Raw genomic sequence first — 22,625 nt, 5'->3', positions numbered from 1 at the left:
CAGGAAAATTCTCTTTACAAGTGGTAGCCTTCTCTTCAAGATATTAAAAAAGTTTCCACAGCTGTTGTTCAAATGTTTTTGAACATCTTAAATTATAAACTATCTCAATTTCTGTGGCAAATATTGAATCAGTATATTTGTATACATAACGTGGGCATTGAACAGAGACAAGACAAATAGCAATATGTTAAAATTCATATATATTTTTTAAACGTCTGACTGATTTATTCATTTTGAAATACACTGATTAAGTTAAATCCTAATTAGCCATGACTCTACAATTTTGTGATCCTTCAAGTAAAGGGGACAGGAGTGTATGATGTGCAGTAGGAGAGAGTTCTCTGCAAGTCAGGGAAATCAGGTCAACTTTTCTCCGCCTCCTCTTCATCATCATCTTGTTGTTCTCCTTCCAACTTGTGTCGAGCAAATTCTTCAATCACCACGTCCTCCGCGCTTGTAATTGGATGACAGAACAGAGTTACATATTAGTGTAACAAAGACAAAGCTTTGAGAGCATAGATATAGAGGTATGATGGTGCTGGGAAGCAGGATGCCTCTGTTAGATGTAGTCATCACTTTGCCCAGATAAGAGCACTCTATTATACCATTTCTGTGTTCCAAATATCCTAACTACATATTGATGGACTGCTGTTCTTAGTATTGCAGTGAGTCCTACTTTATACAGAACGTTCCAAACATCAGAAAGAAGAAAAACAATAACTGTTGCTGTTTCATAATGATCTTGCAATATATAAATTAGGTTGTGTGTGTACTCTCCTGTAAATTATATCCATTTTATCCCTGAATCCTTATGCCATTGCTTGCAATTGATAGGTTGTAGTATTCCCTTCTGGATTTATTAGGAGGATTTATGTTTACTAAGGATTAATGTTCTCCTGCTTTAAATTATTTTGGATATTAGATGTAAAGTTTGAGCTCTATGTCCTGTAGAAAAGCATTCGGCCCACATGTATCTTTCTATGGTCACACAACTCCTTACCAGGGGCGTATCTACCTATTGGCCAGGATGGCACCCGCCAGGGGCGCCAGCAGAGAGGGGCCCCTCCCAGCGGTGCCACCCACGGCCAGTAGGTAGCAGCTGAATCCGTTCTTCCTGCACCTGCTGTAAGGGACATCAATGAAAACAGCATGCAGCAACGGGCACCGCACTACAAACAAGAAACTCTACATTAACTACACCTCCCAGCAGCCCTTGTAACCAGGAGCTCCCGACAGCAAGGGCTGCTGGGAGGTGTAGTTTATGTAGTTTCTTGTTAGTAGAGCGGTGCAGTGCTGGACGTCGGCCCCAATTACAGCGGCTGCTGCTTGCTGTGTCCATTGCTGGCTGTCACAGCAGGTGAGGAAGTACGGGGTAAAAGGGGTTCACCTGCTGCCTCTAAAAGTGCAAGAGTTATACATATATATATATATATATATTATAGAAATAGAGGAAAAATGGCGCCCCAGGGGTTTACAAATACCCTTATACAAAGACTATTGCTTAACAGGATTTGCAATCAATATTTATACAGGTTTTTAAAACACATAACGGACTGTTCTTTTCATAAAAATTTATTAAAACAATTATACAAAAACATGAAGTATATCCATCATTATTACATGTACATTATGATGTAGTTTCTCCTACAGAAATCCATCAATGAGATATGGAGGAAAGAAGGCAACCTTTCTGTTGTATCCTTATTCTTCCTCATTAAATATTCGGAGATAACATCAACAAGAAATACAGTAAACCAACGCGTTTCATCTAGGAACTAGACTTCATCAGGGGTGCGTCTAGAAATTATAGAACAACCATTCAATAAAATATATAAATACATGAAAATACATAAAAATACATAAGAAAATGTACAAACAATCCGAAAGAACAGTCCGAAAAAACAAAGGTGGGCAAGACAAGGAAGAAAACGAAAACATGGAATGAGCAGTTGATAATCTCACATAATTAGAAGAGACTTTAAGATATTATTCATAAATATGGTCCACCAAAAAAGATTTTATGTTAGACATACCTTAGATAATAATGTCTATCCAAGAGAGTGATAGGCCTAGATCATTGGCCGAATAGGTTCATACGTGGGCTTTATGAATAATATCTTTCGGACTGTTCTTTCAGATTGTTTGTACATTTTCTTATGTATTTTTATGTATTTATATATTTTATTGAATATATAAATAAAAATAGCCTTCTAAAAAAGACACTGGCACTCAGGAGACTGTTGAGAATGTTAAATGTATTGCCCCAATATCAACATTTCGGAGGTATAAGCTTCGTCGTCAGGACCATATAGCAAAGCAGGTATATGGTCCTGATGACGGAACTTATACCCCTGAAACGTTGATATTGGGGCAATACATTTAACATTCTCAACAGTCTCCTGAGTGCCGGTCTCTTTTTTGGAAGGATATGTATCACTGGTCGGGGCACCAAAGATGAAAAAAGCATAGGGGTGCCAGCAGTCATTGGATTGGTATATACATCTGTGTGGTGTAATTTGAATTGGGGTACTATTGAGTGGCCAAAACCCTTTTCTCTTACGTCCTAGAGGATGCTGTGGTTCATTTTAGTACCATAGGTATAGATGGTTCCGCAGGAGCCTTCGGCACTTTAAGACTTTTGAACAGTGTGAACTGGCTCCTCCCTCTATGCCCCTCCTCCAGACCTCAGTTTAGCAAATGTGCCCGGGAGACTGGATGCACATCAGTGGAGCTCTACAGAGTTCTGCTGGAAAAGACTTTGTTCGTTTTTTTATTTTACAGGGAAGCTGCTGGCAACAGCTTCCCTACTTCGTGGGACTTAGGGGGGGAAGTAGGAACCAACTTCTCAGTTAGTTTAATGACTCTGCTTCCGCACACAGGACACCATTAGCTCCTGAAGGGTTCTGAACACAGCCCTTGCCGGGCTGTTGCCACTCCCACAGCACTGCCGCCAGCCCCTAACAGAGCCAGAAGTCAGAAGGCTGGTGAGTACAGGTTGAGTATCCCTTATCCAAAACGCTTGGGACCAGAGGTATTTTGGATATCGGATTTTTCCGTATTTTGGAATAATTGCATACTATAATGAGTTATCAAGGTGATGGGGCCTAAGTCTAAGCACAGAATGCATTTGTTTCATATACACCTTATACACACAGCCTGAAGCTAATTTTAGCCAATATTTTTAATAACTTTGTGCATTAAACAAAGTGTGTGTACATACACACAATTCATTTATGTTTCATATACACCTTATACACACAGCCTGAAGGTCATTTAATACAATATTTTTAATAACTTTGTGTATTAAACAAAGTTTGAGTACATTGAGCCACAGAAAACAAAGAGTTCACTATCTCACTCTCACTCAAAAAAGTCCGTATTTCGGAATATTCCGTATTTCGGAATATTTGGATATGGGATACTCAACCTGTATTTACCGGAGACCTCCAGAGAGGGGCCCTCCAGTCATCACGGTACCAGCGTACCGCTGGACGCTGTGCAAAAAGCACGTCTCTCAGCACAGGGTGCAGAGCGCGCTGGGGGGGGGGGGGGCGCACTCTGAGGGACATGATAAATCCTTACTCTCACTGGCATTAAAGTGCACACAAGGGAGCCGCTGGTGTACATACCCCTGCCAGTATAAATATCATGTTACTGTGGCTGAACCGCGCCATTACAGGGGTCGGGACTTCTCAGAATTTCTTGTAACACTCAGTTGGCGCCATTTTCTCCTCACAGAGACGACGGTGCACTGATCCTGCATGCTGCTTCTCCTCACACATCGCTGATACAAGTACCAGGGTGTTATAGAGGGGAGGGGAGCACATAATTTATTGAAGTCTGTGGGCTTCACATTGGATATAAAGCGCTGTGTTGGTCTATATGTATCATTGTATGCAATACATATAGGGCGCGTGGTGTGGACTGGCAATTCCCTCTGGGTCCCTCTGACAGACATTAGTGTAGGTCTGTCCCCATTAGCTCTCGTGTGTGTGCGAGTGGTGTGACTGTACACGCATGTACCATGTCTAGAGAAAGCTCTTCCCCAGAGGAACCCATTTTAGAGGCAGAAAAGTGTTCTGAGCCTGTGTGGGTGAGAAAGCTGCAGAGTAATATGGCTAAACTAGTGAAGAAATTCTCTGAATCTGAGGAACAGACAAAGCATTGGAGACAGTCTGTGGAAGATGCTCTATTTGCTGATTGTTCCACATCATCCACTCGGGACCCCTCCAGTTCCCAGAAAAGGTCCCTGGCCCAAATTATGCAACGGTACACTGACACAGATTCCGACACTGACGTCGACACTGGGGATTTGAGGGGGTAGACCCCAAACTGGCTAAGAGCATTCAATGTATGATAGTCGCTAAAAAAGAGGTGTTGGAATTTCCTGACACAACACCTCCACTTGAGGAAAAACATTATTTTAAATTAAATAAAAAACAGGTGGTGACTTTTCCTCCGTCTAAGGACTTAAATACATTTTTGAGGAATCCTGGGCTAACCCGGAAAAGAGATTTGCTATCCCTAAAAGGTTGCGGGTAGCGTACCCTTTCCCTGAAGAGGATAGGCGTAAGTGGGAGTCACCCCCAATGATAGACATCTCAGTCTCTAAGTTGTCAAAGAAAATCATTTTACCTGCCCCAGGGGCAGCTTCATTAAAATAACCTGTTGACCGCAAATTAGAGACGACTTTAAAGTCCATCTATGTTGCTTCGGGTACATTGCTTAGGCCCACAATTGCTTCTGTGTGGGTAGGTAATGCAGTCGAAAAATGGGCAGATAATTTGATTGTTAATATTGACACGGTCGATAAAGATGACATGCTGCAAATTCTAGGTCATATCAAAGATTCTGCAGGTTACTTGGTTGAGGCTATGAATGATGTAAGCTTACTGGGCTCACGGGCCTCTGCTATGGCGATTTCGGCCTGCAGGGCACTTTGGATACGCCAGTGGAATGCTGATGCAGAATCCAAAAGAAATATTGAGGCACTCCCCTACAATGGTGAGGCCCTCTTTGAAGAGAAACTAGATGCCATGATATCAACTACTACATCTGGCAAATCAGCATTTCTGCCGTAGGCAGCTACACCGGCTAAAAAAGTATATCATTCTCATACTATGCAGTCCTTTCGGCCCAACAAGTAAAAAAAGGCTAAAAGTACCTCTTTTTTTACAGGAAAAGGGAGAGGAAACGGTAGAAAACCTACAACACCCTCAGGCTCCCAGGAGCAGAAGTCAGCAACTACTTCTGCAAAAGCCACAGCATGATGCTGGGGCTCCCCTGCGGGAGTGCGATCGGGTGGGGGCACGTCTACTATTTTTCAGCCAGGTCTGGTTTCGCTCAGACCTGGATCCTTGGATTTTACAGATAATATCCCAAAGTTACAAATTGGAATTTCAAGACCTTCCCCCATGCCGATTTTTCAAATCAGCCTTACCAGTTTCTGCTCAAGACAGCACAGATGTCCTGAACGCAATACACAAATTATGTCAAGACAAAGTAATTGCCTTAGTTCCTACCGAACAAAGGAATCAAGGTTTTTATTCAAGCCTGTTTGTAGTACCGAAGCCAGATGGCTCAGTCAGACCCATTTTAAACCTAAAATCTCGGAATCTTTATTTGAAAAGATTCAAATTCAAGATGGAATCCTTGAGAGCGGTGATTTCCACCTTGGAAGAAAAGGAATTTCTGGTGTCAGTGGACATCAAGGATGCTTACTTGCATGTCCCCATTTACCCACCACATCAAGCATACCTGAGGTTTGCAGTTCAGGATTGCCATTACCAATTCCAGACATTACCATTTGGGCTCTTCACGGCTCCGAGAATATTCACCAAGGTGATTGCGGAGATGATGGTTCTCCTTTGCAAACAAGGAGTCAATATAATTCCATACTTGGACGATCTCCTCATAAAAGCGAGATCCAGGGACAAGCTAATCCAAAACATAGCGTTATCCCTGACGGTACTTCAACAGCACGGTTGGATCATCAACTTTCCAAAATCTCAGTTGGAACCGACGATGAGGTTATCATTTTTGAGACTGGTACAGAGAGTATTTCTACCGGTGGAAAAGGCTCAGGAGATCCAGAGCATGGTCAAACAACTTTTGAGACCAAGAACAGTATCAATTCATCAGTGCATTCGCCTGTTGGGGAAAATGGTAGCGGCCTACGAGGCGCTACAATATGGCCGATTCCATGCCAGGGTCTTCCAGTGGGACCTACTGGACAAGTGTTCCGGGTCGCATCTCCACATGCATCAAAAGATAATCTTGTCAGGAAAAGCCAGAATTTCGCTCCTGTGGTGGCTACAAATGTCTCACCTCCTGGTGGGATGCAGGTTCGGGATTCAGGTCTGGATCCTTGTGACCACGGATGCAAGTCTCCGAGGATGGGGAGCAGTCACGCAAAGTGAAAGCTTCCAAGGAAGGTGGTCAAGTCAAGAAACTCGCCTTCACATAAACATTCTGGAGTTGAGAGCTGTGTACAACAGTCTTCATCATGTGGCACACCTTCTTCAAGGTCGTCCCATACAGATCCAGTCAGACAATGTAACGGCAGAAGCTTACATAAACCGTCAAGGCAGAACAAAAAGCAGAGCGGCTATGGCAGAGGTAACAAAGATACTCCTCTAGGCAGAAAGACATGCAAAAGCTCTGTCATCAATTTTCATTCTGGGAGTGGACAAATGGGAAGCAGACTTCCTCAGCAGACACGATCTCCATCCAGGAGAATGGGGCCTCCACCCAGAAGTCTTTGCAGAGGTGGCAAGTCGTTGGGGCGTTCCTCAAGTGGATATGATGGCATCACGCCTCAACAAGAAGCATCAGAAATATTGTTCCAGGTCAAGAGACCCACAAGCAATAGCGGTAGATGCACTGGTGACCCAGTGGGTGTTTCAGTCAGTGTATCTGTTCCCTCCCCTTCCACTTATTTCGAAAGTTCTAAAAAGTTCATGTGCCTTGGACATTTTGTTACTTTGTGATGCGATGGGGTCTGGGGTATCGTTAAGTGCATAGACCTCGCTTATCCCTTTCGACCCTGTGTATTTTAGCTAGGGGATTCTGACACTCCTTCAGCATTTCCCCGTGACCTACAAAATCTGTGCTGTTACTTAGCCCAGGGCCTCCATGGGGCAAGGAGTCACAGGCGGTAGCCATTTCAATTGAGTCTGCCCTGCTACAGAATTGTATGTGTACCGTATGGTGCATAGAACCTTAACAGTACAACCCTCCTGCAGCTTTGCTCTGGTTTATGTGAATAACTCCCTCCCTGTCTACTGCATGACCTGTGCAGGCTCCCAGGGGGGAAGGGCGATGGGCTAGCGGGAGGCGGTGGAAAATACTGTGCTTTTGAAATGCAAGTACTGTATGAGTCCGAGTCCCCAGTATGTTCTTCTAGTGTACTAATTAGCACGAACAGCTTGTAACGTACAGTGGCAAGTTTAATCTTTCTATGTATAATGGAGAGATAAAAGCTCCTCCCTAAGTTCCTAGATGCCAAATCACCGTCCTTAGTATCTCTGTACAGTATGTTCTACTAGTGTACTAATTAGCACGAACAGCTTTTAACTGGATGCCAAATCACCGTACTTAGTATCTCTGTACAGTATGTTCTACTAGTGTACTAATTAGCACGAACAGCTTTTAACTTGATGCTAAATGACCGTACTTAGTATCTCTGTACAGTATGTTCTATTAGGGTACTAATTAGCACGAACAGCTTGTAACGTACAGCGGCAAGGTTAATCTTTCTATGTATAATGGAGAGAGATAAAAGCTCCTCCCTAAGTTCCTGGATGCCAAATCACCGTACTTAGTAACTCTGTACAGTATGTTCTATTAGGGTACTAATTAGCTGTTCATGCTAATTAGTACCCTAATAGAAAATACTATACAAAGATACTAAGGATGGTGATTTGGCAACCAGGAACTTAGGGAGGAGCTTTTATCTCTCTATATTATACATAGAAAGATTAAACTTGCCACTGTACGTTACAAGCTGTTCGTGCTAATTAGTACACTAGTAGAACATACTGTACAGAGATACTAAGTACAGTGATTTAGCATCCAGGAACTTAGGGAGGAGCTTTTCTCTCTCTCCATTGTAATCTTTCTAAGTATAATGGAGAGAGAGAAAAGCTCCTCCCTAAGTTCCTGGATGCCAAATCCCTGTCCGTAGTATCTCTGTACAGTATGTTCTACTAGTGTACTAATTAGCATGAGCAGCTTGTAACGTACAGTGGCAGGTTTGATCTTTCTATGTATAATGTAGAGCTAATTAGTACCCTAATAGAACATACTGTACAGAGATACTAAGGATGGTGATTTGGCAACCAGGAACTTAGGGAGGAGCTTTTATCTCTCTCCATTATACATAGAAAGATTAAACTTGCCACTGTATGTTACAAGCTGTTCGTGCTAATTAGTACACTAGTAGAACATAGAGTACAGAGATACAAGGACGGTAATTTGGCATCCAGGAACTTAGGGATGAGCTTTTATCTCTCTCCATTATACTTAGAAAAGATTTCAATGGAGAGAGATTAAAGCTCCTCCCTAAGCCATTTCAATTGAGTCTGCCCTGCCATAGAATTGTATGTGTACCGTACGGTGCACAGAACCTTAACAGTAGAAACTCTCCTGCAGCTTTGCCCTGCTTTATGTAAAACTTGTGTTTTGTCAGTTTGCTATGCGATCGAGCCCGGTGTAACGTAATGTGCATAGACCTCGCTTATCTCTATCGCCACTGTGTATTTTGGCTAGGGGATTGTGACGCTCCTTCAGCATTGCCCCGTAGCCTGCAAAACTTATGCCATCTCTCACTCCATATCCGAGCGCTGCCTGCCACGTGGTGGGGGTTCAGCGGCGGCGCCCATTTTGCCAGTGTGCTATGCGATCGAGTCCGGTGTACCGTAATGTGCATAGACCTCGCTTATACTGTACAAAATTCCTAATCTCAAGAGGCAATAGTGAACTTCTAACACGTCCATTTGCGACAGTGTACACTACTGGTTTTATGTTGTTTTGTCTGCGGGACTTGGACACTCACATATTCATAAAGTACTGTAAATGGATCATATACTGTATGTTGTACTATTTGCGTCTGTACCGTATATACTGTATTAAATAATGCAGTGTAATGAGTATGTACTGTATTAAATAATGCAGTGTAATGAGTATTTACTGTATGCAGCGTAATGAGATGCCTTAGTAAAGTAGTCCTTATTATATATTTCAGTATTGTATTTTACGGGAGACCACATGCATGCGCAGTGGTGATTGTAATAAGCGACATCTGGTGGATTATTGCAGGTATTACACGTAAAGGTAACGCCAAACGCTGTCTGCCTCCGTGCGATTAGGTACGCCTCTCTGTGACTAGGCGCACCTCCCTACGCCCCGATACGCTGCATATGCTCGATCGGGACAAACGGCTCAGCCAGTCAAGATAAAGGTGGCTACATCTCTATGACCCCAACAAGATTGGGGGTCCTGCTTCTAAGCAGACTATTGCATGCTGGATCGGGGTACCATTCAGCACGCTCATTCCACGGCAGGATTGCCGTTACCGACTTCGGTAAAAGCCCACTCTACTAGGAAAGTGGGTTCAGCCTGGATGGCTGCCCGGGGCGTCTCGGCTTTGCAAATCTGCCGAGCTGCTACTTGGTCAGGTGCAAACACGTTTGCTAAGTTTTATAAGTTTGACACCTTGGCTGCTGATGACCTAAAATTTGGTCAGTCAGTTCTGAAGGAACATTAGCACTTTCCCGCCCGTATTGGGAGCTTTGGTACATCTCCATGGTACTAAAATGGACCCCAGCATCCTCTAGGATGTAAGAGAAAATAGGATTTTAATTACCTACCGGAAAATCCTTTTTCTCGTAGTCCGTAGAGGATGCTGGGCGCCCGCACAGTGCTAATTTTTTCCGGCTGATTACGTTGATCTTTTTGCACACATGTGTATAGATGTTGACAGCTGTTGCTGTTGCGTTATACATGATGGTTGGCATGAGTTATGTTAAAGGTCATGTTAGCCAACATGTTTTTTGTGTATGGTGTGAGCTGGTGTGAATCTCGTCACAAGTTTATTAGTAATTCCTCTCTCGAAAATGTATGTCTCCTCAGGCACAGTTCCTATACTGAGGTCTGGAGGAGGGGCATAGAGGGAGGAGCCAGTTCACACTGTTAAAATGTCTTAAAGTGCCGAAGGCTTCTGCGGAACCATCTATACCCTTGGTACTAAAATGGACCCCAGCATCCTCTACGGACTACAAGAAAAGGATTTACCGGTAGGTTATTAAAATCCGATTTTTTGACACATGCGCCTTTCCTTATTTCAATTATGGGGGGCGCCAATACCTTACTTTGCCAGGGGTGTTCGAAACCCTAGATACACCCCTGCTCCTTACATACTTATTTCTCTCACGTTCTACAGTTTACTGGGGTTCCATTTAGTACCATGGGGTATAGACGGGGCCACTAGTAGCCATGGGCACTTTAATAATTTGATAGTGTTGACTGGCTCCTCCCTCTATGCCCCTCCTACCAGACTCAGTTTAGAAAATGTCCCCGTAGGAGCTGGTCACACTTATGGAAGCTCCTGAAGAGTTTTCTGCGTTTATTTTATATGTTTGTTATTTTCAGGCAGGGCTGTATGGCACCAGTTTGCCTGCTTCGTGGGACTTAGAAGGGGGAGGGAACGGCCCAACCTCTTTAAGGGTTAATAGTCCCGTTACCCACTGACAGGACACTGAGCTCCTGAGGGAACTATTTGCAAGCCCCAACATGGCGAGCGTACATTCTCGCAGCACGCCGCCACCCTTAACAGAGCCAGAAGAATGAAGAGTGGTGAGTAATAAGCCGGCGTCCTGGTTAGCGGGGCACCAACCGTTATGGCAGCATGAGGGTACGGAGACGCATGGCTTCAGACGCAGTACACAGCTGCGTCTCCGTACCCACACTGGCAAAAACAGCCTTAAAACGGTATTCTCTCCATTTTAAGCACCAGATTACCTCAGCTAGTATAAAAAAAGCGGGAAGACCGCGCGCCATTGAAGGGGCAGGGCCTTCACTATGAGCAGATCCAGTAGCTCACCAGTGCCATTTTCCCTTTGCAGTGGACACAGACGCTGACTGACAGGGATGCGCAGCTCCTCCGGAGTGACTCCATTTTACTCCAGCGGTACCAGGGGCTCATAGCAAGGGGGGATCAACTATTAGTGTACTAAGTCCCCTATCAGGGTACTTAGTCTTCAACCCGGCTAAGCTTGGCATTAGCGATAAGGGCGTGGTGAGAACTGGCTCCAAAAAACTCTGTGTCTCCCAGAACGGCTCTTTGTGGGCTAATTGTGCTTGACCTTTTCCTGTGTGTGTGTGTGTGTGTGTGTGTGCTGTCACATTTACATTATGTCAGGCAAAGAGTGTGTTTCTTGTACAGCGGAGTGTTCCTCTTCACTAGGGGGCTCATTACTGGGTACTCAGGGCAGTGCACCTTCCCAGAATAGCGGGGCTGAATCGGAGTGGGTTAATTCTATTAAAGGAATGATCTCCAATATTTCTACGAAATTATCCTGCAATGAAAAGAGACGCGACACTTAAGACAGACTGTGAATGAGTTTATGAATAGAGACTCAGTCCCCAAACCAGCTTCTCAATCCCCTCCCATTTGTCCACAAAAATGATCTCTGGCCCATATCCTGCAGTCTGACTCTGAGGTGGATTTGGAGAGGGGTGGGGGGGGGGGGGATGCTATTCTGTCACAGGGAATAGAGGCTCTTATAGAGGCTATCAGACATGTTCTACAAATTCCTGATAAGGTGTCAGAGGAGTGTGGGGAATCTTATTTTAGTGTAAAAAAGAAGTCTTCAGTCACTTTTCCTGCATCAAAGGAATTGAATACCCTGTTTGAAGAACCGTGGCTTAATCATGATAAGAAATTTAAAATCCTTAAAATGTTGCTCTCATCTTTTCCTTATCCTCTGGAGGATAGGAAAAAATGGGAAAATGCACCGATAGTGGATTCATCAGTCTCTAGGCTGTCACGAAAAATTGTATTGCCTGTCCCTGGTGCAGCCTCCGTAAAAATACGGCTGATCGTAACATTGAGACTATACTCTAATCATTGTACACAGCTGCTGGGGTGGCCCAAAGACCCACTATTACATGTGCGTGGATCACAAAAGCTGTTGCTAAATGGTCAGGTAACATAATTGAGGGGTTAGATTCCTTGACTAGGGGGGATGTTGTTTTACTCCTGCAGCATATACAGCACTCTGCAAACTTTATGGTGGAAGCCATAAAAGAGATAGGCTTGTTTAATGCACGCACCACCGCTATGGCAGTGTCAGCACGCAGGGGCTTGTGGCTACGCCAGTGGACTGCTGATGCGGACTCCAGGAAAGGCGTGGAAGGCCTACCATTCACAGGAGAGGCCTTGTTTGGAGATGAACTAGACAAATGGATCTCCAAAGCTTCTGCGGGTAAGTCTACGTATCTTCCTTCCGCAGCTCCCCCAGCCAGGAAAGCTTATTCAGCTTCAAATTTACAGTCCTTTCGGACAGCCAAGTTTAAGGGAAAATACAGAGGTGCTTCTATGGCCTCCAGAGGTGCTAGAGGTAAACCACGCAAACCAGCAACTGCAGGTGCTCAGGAACACAGCTTAGGCTCTGCTTCCTCAAAGCCTTCAGCATGACGGTGGGCCGCGATGCCTGGAAGGCTGTCAGGTGGGAGCCCGACTAAAATTCTTCAGTCACATCTGGTCAAGTTCGTGCCAAGATCCCTGGGTCATAGATCTTATTTCCAAGGCGCTACAGACTGGAGTTTCAAGAGCTCCCACCTCACAGATTCTTCAAATCAGGCTTACCAGTTTCACAAGAGGCAAGTATAACTTTACAGCAGGCCACCCAAAAACTGGTACAGACTCAAGTCATTGTTCCAGTTCCACCTCATCTGCAAAACAAGGGGTACTATTCCAACTTGTTTGTAGTACCGAAACCGGACGGTTTGGTACGGGCGATTCTGAACCTCAAGTACTTGAACCCGTTCTTAAGAGTGTTCAAGATCAAGATGGAGTCATGAGTGTGGTGATCTCAGGTCTTGAGGAAGGGGAATTCCTGGTGTCTCTGGATATCAAGGATGCATACCTTCACATTCCAATCTGGCTGCCTCAACAGGCTTATCTACGGTTTGCACTGCAGGACCGTCACTACCAGTTCCAGGCCCTGCCATTTGGTCTCTCCACGGCACCGAGGGTGTTCACCAATGTGATGGCAGAGATGATGTTTCTACTCCGTAAACAGGGAGTGAATATAATTCCATACTTTGACGATCTTCTGATAAAGGCGCCATCCAGGGAAAGTTGCTGGACAGTATTGGTCTCTCAACCAAACTTCCCCAGGATCACGGGTGGATTCTGAAACTTCCGAAATCTCACCTAGAGCCAACACGGAGGCTTCCATTCCTGGGAATGATACTGGACACACAGTTGCAGAAGGTGTTCCTTCCATTGGTAAAGGCATTAGTGATCCAGTCGATGGTTCGGATGTCCTGAAGTCAACCCGGATATCTGTGCATCTATGCATTGGCCTTCTGGGGAAAATGGTGGCCTCTTACGAGGCTCTTCAATATGGAAGGTTTAACGAAGACCCTTCCAGCTCGATCTGTTGGACAAATGGTCTGGATCGCATCTTCACATGCACCAGAGGATCCGTCTGTCGCCAAAAGCCAGGATCTCCCTTCTGTGATGGCTACAGACTTCTCACCTCATCGAGGGTCGGAGGTTCGGAATTCAGAACTGGATTCTGTTAACCACAGATGCAAGTCTCAGAGGTTGGGAAGCAATCACCCAGGGGGTGCAGTTTCAAGGAAGATGGTCAAGTCAGGAAGTCATCCTTCTGATCAACATTCTGAAACTCAGGGCCATATACAATGCCCTTCTGCAGGCAGAGATGTCAATAATTCTCCTCTGGGCAGAAAAAAATGCTGTGGCATTGTCAGCAGTCTTCATTCCGGGAGTAGACAACTGGGAACTGACTTTCTCAGCAGACACGACCTGCACCTGGGGGAGTGGGGCCTTCACCCGGAAGTGTTCAAGTGCTTGACATGTCGGTGGGGATATCCACAAATCAACATGATTGCCTCTCGTCTCAACAAGAAGCTTGAGCGGTATTGTTCCAGGTCGAGAGACCCATAGGCAGTGTCGGTAGATGCTCTGACGACTCCATGGGTCTATCAGATGGTGTACGTGTTTTCTCCACTTCCTCTGATCCCAAGAAATCTAAAAAGAATAACAAGGGAAAAGGTTCAAGCAATACTCAGTGCTCAGGACTGGCCAAGAAAGCCCTGGTAAGCGGACCTACTGGAGATGCTCCTCGAAGATCCGTGGCCTCTACCTCTTCGCAAGAATCTTCTGCAACAGGGCCCGTTCGTCTATCAGGACTTACTGCGGCTACGTTTGACGGCATGGAAGTGTGATTCTAGCCAGGAATGGGATCCCTAACAAGGTTATCCCCGACTATGATCCAAGCCAGGAAGGGGGTAACGTGTAAACATTTCCACCATATTTGGAAGAAATAGTTCTCTTGGTGTGAGAGCAGAAATTATTCTGCGGTGGAATTTCATCTTTGACATTTCCTGCTTTTTCTGCAGGCAGGTGTGGATGTGGGACTACATCTGTGCTCCATAAAAGTCCAGATTTCGGCCTTGTCCATTTTCTTTCAAAAACAATTGGCTTCTCTCCCTGAGGTCCAGACGTTCTTGAAAGGTGTTCTGCACATCCATCCTCCCTTTGTGCCTCCCACGGCACCTTGGGACCTCAATGTGGTGCTGCAGTTCCTCCAATCGGACTGGTTTGAACCATTTCAGGAGGTGGGCGTAAAATATCTTACGTGGAAGACCATCAAACTGTTGGCCTTGGCTTCAGCAAGACGTGTGTTGGAGTTGGGGGCTTTGTCTCACAAAACCCCCTATTTAATTTTCCATGAGGACAGAGCTGAACTCAGAACTCTTCAGCAATTTCTTCCGAAAGTTGTATCTGCGTTTCACTTCAACCAACCTATTGTGGTTCCGGTTATCACTGACACCTCTGCTACTTCAAAGTCTTTGGATGTTGTGAGGGCTTTGAAGGTGTATATAAAGCGAACAGCTCATCACAGAAAATTAGACTCGCTGTTTGTTCTTTATGATCCCAATAAAATTGTGTATCCTGCTTCAAAGCAGTCTATTGCATGCTGGATCAGGCTCACTATCCAGCATGATTATTCCACGGCAGGTTTGCCGGTTCCAAATTCTGTACAGGCCCACTCTACTAGGTCGGTGGGTTCTTCCTGGGTGGCTACCTGGGGTGTCTCGGCTTTACAGCTCTGCCGAGCTGCTACTTGGTCTGGTTCAAACACGTTTGCTAAGTTCTACAAGTTTGATACTTTGGTCTCTGAGGACCTTCAGTTTGGTCATTCAGTTCTGCAGGAACCTCAGCACACTCCCACCCAATTTGGGAGCTTTGGTACATCCCCATGGTACTAATGTGGACCCCAGTATCCTCTAGGCCGTAAGAGAAAATAGGATTTTAATTACCTACCGGTAAATCCTTTTCTCCTAGTCCGTAGAGGATACTGGGCACCTGCTGTCACGCTCAGCGTAAGTTGGGGTTTCCGACAACCGAGTTTTGGCTGAAGGGACAGCTACCTGTGAGGTGAGTAAACGAGGTGGCTGAATGTTATTCCTCCTCATGGGGTGGAAGCCTAACTAAGTGTTAACGTTGGCCGGAGGGCATAAAAAAAAGAAGGACTTCGTAGGAAGATAACTGTAATTTTAATGAATAATCAGGCTGTACACGAATATTGGAGCAATTGAAGAAACTGGAAGAATTAGAGTCTATGGTTAAATGACTTGAAGAGTGAAGCTGAAGAACTCCGGTAAAGAAGAACTGAAGACTGTGGTTTGTGATTGAAAGATGAGGCTGAAGAACTTGGACTTTGAAGAAATGAAGACTGTGGTTTCTGATTGAAAGATGAGGCTGAAGAACTTGGACTTTGAAGAAATGAGGACTGTGGTTTGTGATTGAAAGATGAGGCTGAAGAACTTGGATGTTGAAGAAATGAGGACTGTGGTTTGTGATTGAAAGACGAGGCTGAAGAACTTGGACTTTGAAGAAATTAAGACGTCTGTGGGAACCGCCGTTAGCACCTGGAGCTCCTCTACGACCTGGGACCCCATGAGCGCTTCCACGAGTGGCAACGGACTTAGACAGCAGGACTGCAGCAGCGTTTAGGTAACCGATAGATGAGAGCAACCAGGACCAGGGAACCAGAAGTAACCTGGGAGCACAGAGCTGGAGAACCTTTCACAAGGAAGTAACATGAAGCACTGGCACTCTCCCTCTGAGCCAGCCCCCTTTTGTAAGAGGAGAACACGCAGGATTGGCTGGACACAGATTGGGAACTTCATTGGTAATACTCTGGTCTCCAACATGGCTGCCCCCCAGCACAGGAGACATACTTAGCTGTTAGCACACAGCTTTAGCCAGCTTCTGTCTCTGACACGCTATACTGTGTCACCACTAGAGGACCTTACCGCAGCGATCCCCGCCGCAGCGCCCGGCTCTCCAGACCCTCGGCCCCCGGCCCTTGGCAGCCTCACATCCGTCCAGAAGGACCTACCGCCAGCAGCTCCCTGCAGCCGCGCCAACCAGCGGGATGGTAACCCGTGGGAGCACCCGCCGGAGGTAAGGCTCCGGAGCCTGACACCTGCCCGGTGCTTCGTTCTTCCTGCACTGTTACTTGGTTAAGTATTGTTGTTTGGTTCAGCTGTTGCTGTTCCTGTTTCAAGTTTGGTTAGCATAGCTTTCCTCTTGTTCGTGTGTGCTGTTTCGGAATCTCACCACTATCTTTTCTATCCTTCTCTCAAAGTATGCCCGTCTCCTCGGGCACAGTTTCCTAGACTGAGTCTGGTAGGAGGGGCATAGAGGGAGGAGCCAGCCCACACTATCAAATTCTTAAAGTGCCCATGGCTCCTAGTAGACCCATCTATACCCCATGGTACTAAATGGAAACCCACCATCCTCTACGGACTACGAGAAAAGGATTTACCGGCAGGTAAGTAAAATCCTATTATTACTCTTAATTAATAGGAATGATAACATTATCCCGTAATATGGGATTAATTTTCTCATTATATGTGTTATAGACAGAATTTGGAGTACAAACATTGCATACAGCATTTAAGCAATCATACAATCAATAAAATGACAAGGCACTCCAGACTATACAGTGGCCTCATTTCCAAAGGATGCATTTATATTTGTGGCATATTTGCAGAGTTTAAGGCTGCTCCCTCCAGGGGGCGTGCTTCCAGAACAGGGGAAAGTTCAGTGGTGTGGAGATGCGATCGCGCTTTCTTGGCCCCGCCCCCAGCTTTACAATGTCTACATTACCGACTTTGTAAAGCAGCACCCTGCCCACTTCTCTGTGAGCTGGCGGCGGTGAGTGGGGGTTACGGGGGGGGGGGGGGGGGGTGCACATAGGATGCGGGAGACTTGCTCACTTTTCCAGGTGGCTTGGAGTGCCACCCGATTTTATTGCTTTATCTAATACAAGGTTAAGGGAGACTCCAAAGATATTTCATGTAGAGGAGAGGGACATCTATGCCAGTGCACCGAACACTGTACACCACAGCCAACCAAACAAACTGTACTCCATTGCACTTCCATAAAGAGCCGAAAAGTACCCTGCTTCCATGCCACTCTTATGACCATTAGAGTAATTGCTTCTCCCGAACCTCAGGAGTCACCTTTGTACGTTTTTATTATCTACACCAGGTATCATTCAATTTTAAGGCCCATACACACTTGACGACGTTGCTCTGTGAGTGACGTCATCTAGTGTTTCACCTCCCGTGCAGGGCGATTGGCGGTCGCCCGTACACACTGAGCGATATGACCGGTCATATTGCTCAGTGATGTCAGGCAGCCACCGGCCGTGCATGCAGCTACTGTACGACAGTCCAGATTGAGCTTGCATGCACTGCCGACAGCGACGATCGTTGCGGGGCCGCGCATCGTTCGTCACTGACGGCATACACAGTTGCCGATAAAAGGAAGGGGGGAAATGAGCGATGTTGCTCATCTTATCGGCAAGTGTGTATGGGCCTTAAGTCAACAATTTGAACACTAAATTTATGTTTTGAAAATGTGATTTTATTTGAAAGTCAGATGCACCATGAGTGTCCTGCCTATATAATGAGTGTGCCTCAGGTTGGGAAATGGCCTATGATACACGAATAGCAGGTACATGAGAGCACTAGTAAGGAGATGATAAAGTAGACATCAATTTTTAAAGTTTTTCACAGATTTTTTTTATGCATGTATATTATGATCAAGATAGCCTAATGTATGGAGGTTGTTTACATTATTCTCATTCCTTCTTATTAATACATATATTCATTAAAAAAATTGTGGCATAGCACCGCAACATGCAGATATTATTTAACATTTTTACTTTCTGAGTTATTTTTTGCCGTTAATGTGCTGCTTTTTCTAACCCAAACTCAAGGACTACAGGTGGCTGGTGGCATACTGTATGTGTAGCCTGCCTAGATCATTGTTCATAGGAAGTCCCAGCACATCAACCTCTCACAGCACGGTCACATGATTAGTACAACAAGAAATAAAAATACCATTTTACTGTAACCAAAGCAGCTAGAAAGGTCAGTAAAATGCATAACTGACATGTTCTGAAATCAGAATTTGCCATTTATATAACAGAAAATCTGTATAAAAATAATTAATAATTTGTTTCCACATACCTTGTTGTAACTTTCAGTTTCAATGATTCAGGTAAAAGGAGAAAGAGATAAAAAAATAATAGTGTTAATATTCCTGGATAGAACTTACACAAATACATCCTGTGGGGAAGATGTACTAAGCAGTGACAAGAGTGGAGAAGTGAGCCAGTGGAAAAGTTGTCCATGGCATCCAATCAGCTGCTCTGTATAATTTTATAGTATGCAAATGATCAATGTTACTTCAATGCTGATTGGTTGCCATGGGCAACTTCTCCACTGGCTCACTTCTTTACTCTTATCACTGCTTAGTACATCTCCCACACAACAGTGTTAAGCTGCCCACACAGGACATCTTGATGTTCATAAAGTGGTGAGCAACAAGAGTGCCTAAAGTGTGCAGCCTGTGTTCACACCAAAAAAAACCCAGCTGGTTACACTGTGGCTTCACAGAATCTAGGTAGGGAATGATCCCTAGATAATTTGGACTCACACACACACTTATGATAGGATATATTATTCAATAAAATTTCCACATGTACTTAATCTTTTTTTTGTTTTTGTTTATATTTGTGTTTTTCCCTATTGTTGCAGATTTCTAGCTTTTGTGATTCAAATTGAATATTTTTTTACATGACAAACTATTCCTACAATTGTCTAATTTAGGGATCAGTCACACAAGGGCAGGACCGTAACTAGGTGTGTGCCGATGGTGCCTTGCCCACAGCATAAATGCACTGAGGTCGCACCATCTGGCAGCACACCTGCACAGCCGCTATCTCCAGACTCCCGTGTAATGTACACACTCACTGCCAGCGGCGGCCGCGCCTGTGTCCCGCTGACGGCGCCGCCTGTGTCCCATCACCCACCACTGCTGCTGCTTTAAAGGGCCTGGGAGCTGTCCTGGCGGCAGCGCTGTGATCACTGTCTGACTCTGCTAATTGGCCCAGCCCTGAATGCCGGCTCAGCCCCCCTGCAATTCGGGAGAGACGTGATGATGTCAGACGTCTCTCCCGGCTTACACAGAGACTCTCCCACCCTGCCCTACTGCTGCACAGCGAGTGAGGAGACGATAGTTGAAGTAGGAGGAGATCCTCATTTTCCTCCTTATTTTGCTCCTTCTGGTTAGTAAATTACGAAATTACATTTTATAAAGAGAAAAAATGCATCCATTTGAATGGAGACGCTGTTTGCCGTAATATGTAAAATAGGGACGCTGTCTGCCGTAATGTGTAAAAAGGGGACTCTGTCTGCCATAATGTGTAAAAAGGGGACGCTGTCTGCCGTAATGTGTAAAAAGGAGGACTCTGTCTGCCGTAATGTGTAAAAAGGGGACGCTGTCTGCAGTAATGTGTAAAAAGGGGACGCTGTCTGCCGTAATGTGTAAAAAGGGGACGCTGTCTGCAGTAATGTGTAAAAAGGGGACGCTGTCTGCCGTAATGTGTAAAATGGGGACGCTGTCTGCCATAATGTGTAAAAAGGAGGACTCTGTCTGCCGTAATGTGTAAAAAGGAGGCGCTGTCTGCCGTAATGTGTAAAATATGGACGCTGTCTGCCGTAATGTGTAAAAAGGGGACTCTGTCTGCCGTAATGTGTAAAAAGGAGGCGCTGTCTGCCGTAATGTGTAAAATATGGACACTGTCTGCCGTAATGTGCAAAAAGGTAGACTCTGTCTGCCGTAACGTGTGAAAGGGGCTCTACCTGGTGTAGTGTGTGGAGTAATTTGAATAATGGAGACTACTGTGCACGATAAAGCCACGTCTACAGCGTGCACTGCCCCTATTTTACATGGGGGGCATCAATGCCGTTTCTTGCACACATTGCAAAAATGTCAAGTTACGGCACTGCACAAAGGTAACGCTATATGTGCTTTGTTGTGGGAAAGATGTATATAACACAGTGTGCTGATTGAGCTGGACTTCTAGGAAATTTAACCACGTATTAAAAAGTTGCAATAAAATGAAATGCCTGTAACGTCATCCTGTGCCTGTCACCCCAACTAACACAGCTAAAGGTGCATATACACAGTGCAATGTATTCTTGCGATTTTGACTACGTAGTCAAAATCGCGAGAACAGTTAACACCATGTGTACACAGCTTGCGATACCGATGCGCGGCCCCCGTGGGATCGGTATCGCAAGAAAAAATAGACTGTGCAAACAAGTCAATCTTGACTGTCCAGCACAAAGTATACCAAAGTCAGGATCGCACATAGCCAAAATCGCACCGTGTGTATCAGGGACATGCGCAGAGCCGGCCTTATGTATAGGCAAACTAGGCAAATGCCTAGGGCATTTGGTATGCTTAGGGGCACCAGCAGCTTCTGCTGATTAAAATGATATGCGGCATGCCTATATTCTGTATGTGACTGCGGCTGTATCTGCATACAAAATGCTACATTGCAGTGTATTCCTGGAAATCACTGTATTGTAGCATTTCGTATGCAGATACAGCCACAGTCGCACACAGAATATAGGCATGCTGCATATCATTTTAATCAGCAGAAGCTGCTTGTGCATCCTAGCCACATAGTAATGCAAATAATAAGATGCATTTTCATAAACAAAAGGCGCCCGACGTTAGCAGAGCTGCCAGCTGACTCATGCCAGGCATCTCCTGCAGAACTAGCAGCGGTGCTAGGGGGCACCAGACAAAATCTTGCCTAGGGCATCAAATTGGTTAGGGCCGGCTCTGGACATGCGATGGGGTAAATGGCTCAGGAGGCACTGGCTTGTACCAGAGTCAGATTCACACACAATATATGAGCCAAAGGGTTCATGTGAGTATTATACAAAGGTGCAGCATCGTATAGTGCTGGAAATATGGGGAGTTTTGATCAGAGATGTGCGGAAAAGATAGGAGGGGAGACACTGCCTCACTTGTCATAGACTTTTTTCTCCAGAGCTTTGACTATAAAAATGATTAGAATAATACAAAGAATATATTTATAATATATTCTTTGTATTTTCCATATACTTTATATAGTCAAACGTCTGGCGTATATATGTAAGCATGACAGGAAAGGCTTTGCCTCACCTCACCTCACCGCACGTATAGCCAATATCGTTGCTGCTGGGCTCAGGGGGAGTTCAAGGGAAATCGAATAGTCAAAATCGGGCATAGACAATATCTCACCGTGTGTACACACCTTTAGTTTGAATGATCACAAAATTATTAGATAACACTTGCCAAAGGAATAAACACATTCTAAATTGTAAAACAAGTTTCAAATTACAAATAATTAATATTTAATAAATAATAGTAATACATTTACAAGGTGTAAGACCTTAAAGGATAGTTTTAGCTGAAACAAAATATAATTTATTAAATGATTGGACTTTGAGGATCATGTATTTATAAAATAATACCAGCTGGCATTTGAAAAAGGTAATGAAATCAGGAGATGATTATCCTGCAGTTCATATGGATTCCCATGGAAAATATTTTTAAGCAGAGTTACAGGATCTTGAGATTCAATGACATATTTATTAAAAGTAATTACAGGTTGAGTATCCCTTATCCAAATTTCTAAATCCCTACTGAGATAATGACATATATATTATATATTATGTGTATATATATATATATATATATATATAGATAGATATATTATATAGATATATAATACACATATATATGTGTCATTATCTCAGTAGGGGAACCAAAAATGTGTGATTTTGAATTTTTGATAAGGGATACTCAACCCGTAATTATAAATTCTTATCGCCAATATTAGTATAAATATAAAAATAAAGATTCATCAGAATGTATTTAAAAACACAAGCAAGGAAAGATACCTGCAATGTGTAAGATTTGTCTTCACTTCTCTAATGGGACCCTGCTG

At 44.5% G+C, this 22,625-nt stretch overlaps 1 protein-coding gene across 1 annotated transcript in view; it reads right to left on the bottom strand.

Annotated features, from left to right (window-relative positions):
• Nucleotides 1–362: 362 nt before the first annotated feature.
• Nucleotides 363–22,625, bottom strand: part of ARR3 (arrestin 3) — a 77,931-nt gene continuing 55,668 nt past the window's right edge. The window contains exons 16-17 of the mRNA XM_063938538.1: nucleotides 14,221–14,281; nucleotides 363–453 (exon numbers count right to left, since the gene is read on the bottom strand). Of these exons, the coding sequence (XP_063794608.1) occupies nucleotides 363–453; nucleotides 14,221–14,281 (152 nt within the window). The remainder of the gene's footprint in view (nucleotides 454–14,220; nucleotides 14,282–22,625) is intronic.

This window comes from Pseudophryne corroboree, chromosome 8 (genome assembly GCF_028390025.1).
Source record: "Pseudophryne corroboree isolate aPseCor3 chromosome 8, aPseCor3.hap2, whole genome shotgun sequence".
Classification (NCBI taxonomy): Eukaryota; Metazoa; Chordata; class Amphibia; order Anura; family Myobatrachidae; genus Pseudophryne; species Pseudophryne corroboree.
This window is presented reverse-complemented; position numbering and strand designations above follow the sequence as displayed.